This window comes from Colossoma macropomum, unplaced genomic scaffold (genome assembly GCF_904425465.1).
Source record: "Colossoma macropomum unplaced genomic scaffold, Colossoma_macropomum, whole genome shotgun sequence".
Classification (NCBI taxonomy): domain Eukaryota; kingdom Metazoa; phylum Chordata; class Actinopteri; order Characiformes; family Serrasalmidae; genus Colossoma; species Colossoma macropomum.
The window spans coordinates 422,475-428,474 of record NW_023494807.1 but is presented as its reverse complement, the minus strand read 5'-3'; the positions used below and the strand labels follow the sequence as shown (position 1 = coordinate 428,474).

Genomic DNA, 6,000 nt, shown 5'->3' with positions numbered 1-6,000 from the left:
ACACAATATTTCCACATATGAAAAAATCTCTTATTCTACTGCTTGCACGTTCACATTTGACCACACGAGGGCATCCAAGCTCCATCGATGACAAGTCGCCCTCAGCCCAAAACACCTGGGGCGAACTGTCTGCACTGTTTTTGCTTCTCTGATCAGCGAATTAATAACTAAACTATAAACTGGGTGCTGCTATGGTCCAAGTGTCTCTGGTTATTTTATTTTAATTCAAAAGCAGTTTGAAAACGGGAAATGGGTCAGTTCTCGTTTTGGTTCTAGCTTCATTTTACTGTTTCTCAAACTAATCATTAAATCAAATAACAAATATGAAACAGTGGAATAAAGGGTCGTATTTAATTAATCCATATTAAAAAAATCCTATCACATCAACCGGAAATCAGCGACCAGATTGCACGTGTTATCAAAGCTCAGAAATCACTGAGATCAGGCGATCGGGTTAAAAATGATAAAGACAGAAAAGATGCATTAGTGTTGAGCAGACAGGCCTAATCCTGACATTTTAGGAGACTATATGATGTTTTTTACAACTGTTTCTATATTTGATGTAGTTACTGTATCAGTAGAAACTGAAGCGATATGAGGAAGAGACTCTTAAAGACTCCCGTCATTTAACAGCGAAATCATAGAGAAATGAAAGTCCCGCTGCTCAGTAATGATGAGGAAATATAACACTGCAATGTGGCGCCGTTAGAGGAGAACTTCGTTATAGCATCTGTGTTTCTGCTCCAGATGTTGTGGGGAAAATGATTTGCAGCTTTGCTCCAGATTTGGAGACTTAAATAAAGCCCAATTTCTTTTATTGAGATTAAGACTCTCCAGAAAACAAGCGCTAATCTGAGTTGGCCCAGGCGTTCAAACGACAAACCCACAAACATCCACGCTTTTATACTCATTTTTGGCAAGCAGGGGTCGACATGTGTGTCACGCATCCCCCTGGTTCTGACTCTTTAGAGGACACCATTTCCCAGGATCCTCTGCGTGAACATATGACCATGACGTCATCCCACACCATCTATCAGAGATGTGCCTCACCGGATCACTGATTCTGTTCACCTGCTCTGTAGACCCCTGTAGTCGTGTCGTCATTTTGTGCTCTTATGCCCATAGAGCCCGGTCGAGCTATCTCTATCGGCCAGAATGAACAGGGTTTTCGAAAAATCGCCTCTAGCGCCCCCTGTGTTCAATAAACATGTCCAGAACCCGATACGTTCTGTCCTGTGAACGTTCTTCTCTCGAACACCACTGGATCCTCTGAATTACGAGGTCGTTAAAGAGTTGTAATATGAATATTGCTACATGTGAGAAATGTACTTTAAATTAGATTTTAAATGCCATATTTAAAATCAATATAAAGGGCAAAATTTGTTGTGTAATTCTTTATTTTCCCAGTTAGTACAATTATAAACCCTCACTACTTATATTTATGATATGAGATCAGGTTTATGAGGTTTAATGATAATGAGTAGCTTTGGCCAATAATTGATATAGAATATTTGATTCATTAGACCATATAAGTGCTGATATTATAAATAATTATTATTCTTTTGTTCTCTTTAAGGTACTTTTGGAATTTTTACTGCTTCTTCTTACAAATGAGACTAAATCTCCAGTTCGGTAGAGAGTGAGGTGGATGAGCTTGTCAGCAGGGCAGTTTGGCCATGTTTTAGTTGTAAACCAAACAAAGAGAATATGGATGTTAACAGTGTTACACGCTGTCTGTGCAAAATATAGTTAACATTATAAATTATAAATGTTTAAGTAATATTAGAAGGTAGCCTGGTTGGTAATAGTATGGTCACTATATTGTGGTATATGTTAATTGTCAAGCGTATCTCTGGTCTGATCTATGAGGAGACCCGCGGCGTGCTCAAGGTGTTCCTGGAGAACGTGATCAGGGACGCCGTCACCTACACCGAGCACGCCAAGAGAAAGACCGTCACCGCCATGGATGTGGTTTACGCCCTGAAGCGTCAGGGACGAACCCTGTACGGCTTCGGAGGCTAAACGCTCGACTCGAACAACGATAAATAACGGCTCTTTTAAGAGCCCCCCACAGACCCACCAGAAGAGGTTTTCCTTATGATCCTGTAGTAATGAAAGCAGACTTTTATTGCATTCCGACTTGCTAATGATTTTACCTCTTAAACACTGACGGAATGACCTTAATTTGATACTGAAATAACTGGGAAAAGAGTGGAGGCGAAAGCTTCAACTAGCTGGACGGTCCCTCCTAATAAAGTTTGAAATATTTTAATCTTTTAATTTCAGAATCAAAATAATCCTTTAGTTGTCTCACAACGGGGAAAGTCTCAAAGCACTCAAAAGATAGAAAGATACGCTTACACATACACGGAGTTTGAGGTCACAGTGCACAGTATCCGACAAACACTTTGCAGTAGTAAATAAAATAAGAATTAAAATAGATAAAATAGAGTGCGTCCTACCACACACAAACACACACACAGTCACACTTTTAAACCTTACATTGTGCCGAAAATGTGATATATTTTATGCGCTTTCGTGAGTTCATAATCGTATAACTGATAGGAACGTATGTATTATACATGGCACACAGTAGATAAGAATGCGCGGGAAGGCGAACAAAGGGAAAGTCTTGAGCTGGGAAGAGAAGGAGGGGGGAGGGGTGGGCGTTGCCCGCAAATCGAACGATTGATTGTTGTCCAATGATCGTTTGTTTGCATTCAGAAGGGCGGAGCTATAATTTGAATATCGGAGTCTAGATAAGCCGGTGCGGGCGCGCTTCCTCATTCTTCGGTTGAACTCGAAAAAGGGAAAACCATGCCTGAACCCGCCAAGTCCGCCCCGAAGAAGGGCTCCAAGAAAGCCGTGACTAAGACGGCTGGTAAGGGAGGCAAGAAGCGCAGAAAGTCCAGAAGGGAGAGCTATGCGATCTACGTGTACAAGGTGCTGAAGCAGGTCCACCCCGACACCGGCATTTCTTCCAAGGCGATGGGCATCATGAACTCGTTCGTCAACGACATTTTCGAGCGCATCGCCGGTGAGTCGTCTCGTTTGGCTCATTACAACAAACGCTCTACCATCACGTCCAGGGAGATCCAGACCGCCGTGCGCCTGCTTCTTCCCGGTGAGCTGGCCAAGCACGCCGTGTCCGAGGGCACCAAGGCCGTCACCAAGTACACCAGCTCCAAGTAACAAGTGACAAATTTCATCAAACCCAACGGCTCTTTTAAGAGCCACCCACGTTTCCGCTTAAAGAGCTTATTTTGTGTGGGTAACTGTAAGGCTTGTAGTAGAATGAGTTATGTAAGTGTTTAAATGCACATCCTTTGGTTTGTGTATACAAAAAGTGTGTTTGTTCCAGTACGTGATCTGCAATTCCTTCTGCAAACACCTGTAAAATACAGGAAACATCCAGGCTTTGTTTTGAGTTATAACGCTTCTAAACCTCTATCATTTTTTTCTTTTCTTGACATGCATGTGTGTATTTATGAATAAAAATAAACATTGTGTGCACATTTGTTATTGTAAGAGCTGTTTACTTATGTATTCTTTTAATATTTTAGCATTTTATTGCTTCTCTGCCTTTTGTACTTGATCAAGTGTAGTATCTGTTCTTATTAGTTTAATATCTGATGCGTCCTCTAAATGAGGGCTACACATTAAATTGATATTTACAACAAGGAGACGGAAGAGGAGCTTGCTCCGTAAGCTCCACGCATCAACCTGGTATTGCAGTACTTCTGGGAACATTGTACCTCCTTTAGAAAGCCCCACAACCCCATCTTCAGCATGTTCTACTGCTGCATCATTGCCTGGTTTGGGAATTGCACTGCCTCCGACTGCAAGTCCCTACAGAGAATAGTGAGGACAGCTGAGAAGATCATTGGGGTCTCTCACCCCTCCATCTGGAACATTGCTGCTAATACAGTGCTTGCACTTTCTTCACTCTGGTACTGTGTACCTACCTCAGGAACTGCTGTGTTCACGTATGTTACAATCTGACTGCGTAAACTCACAGATCACAGCATGTTAAATAATCTTTGCACCTTATTCCACTACCTCATACTCAGAAATGAGTGCTGTGTCGGCGCTGCACTGTCCTGTCCGTTTACTGTGTCTGAATGTCTGTTTTATATATTGTATTTATTGTATTGTTTCTAGTTTGATTTTTTTTTTCTTTGTACTGTCTATTTTGTTCCTTGTTGCACCGTGTTGTTCCTTGGAGGAACGTAATTTCACTCCACTGTGTACTTGTACATAGATGGAATGACAATAAAAGCCTCTTGACTTGACTTTAAGGCTTTTGAATAGTGGAATAAGAGGAGGTCAGTGTGTGTGGTACAAATGGAAAGAACTATGAAACTATAAAAAAGTATAAAAATGAAGGTTATACTGTATGCCCTGCAGTAGTATGTTGAAGGTAGAGTAAGCAAAACTTTTTTCTTTGTATTATTATTATTGTTGTTATTGTTTATGACACAAATAAAAATTAAATAATGAGTAACTTAAAGTTGGTTAGATGCTACGTCGTATTAAGTCTATGATATAGAGCCAGGCATTAGGCCCATGATGCAGTTAGAGTAAGTAGGCCTTACGCTAATGCTGAAGTGCCATCAAGTACAGGTAGCTAAAGAGCTAAACCTTAGGCTATTGCTGCTGGTAGAATAAGCAAAAGTAGTTTTATATAGATTTATCACTAAGCCTCTGGCTTCTAAAGTAGTCAGAGTTACTAAAGGTAGCTGTGGAGCTTATCATGAAGATAGCGTTAGTGTAGGGCAAAGCCTTAGGCTTCAGAAGAAGAAGAGTGAACAAAATTAGCTTTCAAACTAGGCCTCAGGCTTAAAATGTAGATGGAGTAAATGATAGCAGGTTAGAGTGAGTAGCAGTAGCTATGGAGCTAAAGTTAAATGATGTTAAAGTAGGGCAGGGCCCCAGGCTTGTGAAGGAGTAAGAGTGAGTGAACTGAGATGTATAGCGAGCCGTTAGACTTATGATGAAGTTGTAGAATGACAGCAGGTGCAGAGCTAGGCTTTTAGCTGATGATACGGTTTAAGCAAGCCAGAATCAAGCCTTTCATCTGTACACTGGCTCAAAATGTAGTTGGAGTAAGTTATATTAGGTTTTTGGTTTATGGTCAAGTTGGATAATGTCAAAATAGGTTTAGGGCAAGGCCTTAGGCTTATGATGAAGTCAGATTAAGCAAAGGGAGGCATCTAGCTAGGTTTTGTGTCTTTGTTGTAGTAAAGTAAATAACAGTGGATTCATGAGGAGATAAGAATAAAACATAAATCTAAGGTGTAGCTCTATAAGCCCTTTTACTTACTCTGTATATATTTTAAGTCTAACGCTTATGATGAAGCTAGTGTAAGCAAAAATAGGCTTTCAGTGAGCACTAAAGCTTATAATGTAGAAAGCTTAAGAAAGTGTTGCTATAGAGCTCCGTCTTAGGTTTATGAATAAATAAGAGATTGTAAAAGTCAGTATAGGGTGATGTCTTAGGCTTCTAAAGAAGTTAGAGTTAGCAAAATGAGATTTCCAGTAAGTGATGGTAGGTTTAGAATGAGGTCCTATAGGCTTGTAGTGTAGTTAGTGTGAGAACGAGATGTTATAGTGCTACAGATAAAGAATGTCAAAGTAATCTTAAGGCAGGGCCTCAGGCTTGTGAAGTAGTAAGAGTGAGTGAAAACTGAAATGTATAGTGCTCCAATAGACTTATGATGAAGCTATAAAATTAAAATCATGTACAGAACGAGGCTTTAAGCTCATGTTGTAGTTAGAGTAGGCCAAATTTGTCTTACATCTAGCCTTCAAGCTTAAAATGTATTTAGAGTAATAGCAAATTTAGAGTTAGACCTTTTTTGAGGTTTGTGGTGAAATTAGTTAAAGTGAAAGTAGATTTAGGGCAAGACCTTGACCGTTGCTGAGGTCAGAGTAAGGTGATGACCCCTCCTTGCCCATCCCAAATGGTTACACACCATTATCTCCAACTTTCATGACTAC

General features: G+C 40.3%; 1 protein-coding gene and 1 non-coding gene across 2 annotated transcripts; both read left to right on the top strand.

Moving 5' to 3' along the window:
• Nucleotides 1-2,805: 2,805 nt before the first annotated feature.
• Nucleotides 2,806-3,680, top strand: LOC118796874 (histone H2B-like). The gene has a single exon (XM_036556014.1). It carries the CDS (start codon nucleotides 2,818-2,820, stop codon nucleotides 3,190-3,192), a length of 375 nt encoding a protein of 124 aa, XP_036411907.1. The 5' UTR covers nucleotides 2,806-2,817; the 3' UTR covers nucleotides 3,193-3,680.
• On the top strand, nucleotides 3,570-3,760 carry LOC118797558. Its single transcript, XR_005005946.1, has one exon. It is a non-coding gene; the product is annotated as a U2 spliceosomal RNA (small nuclear RNA).
• The last annotated feature ends 2,240 nt before the right edge of the window (nucleotides 3,761-6,000 follow it).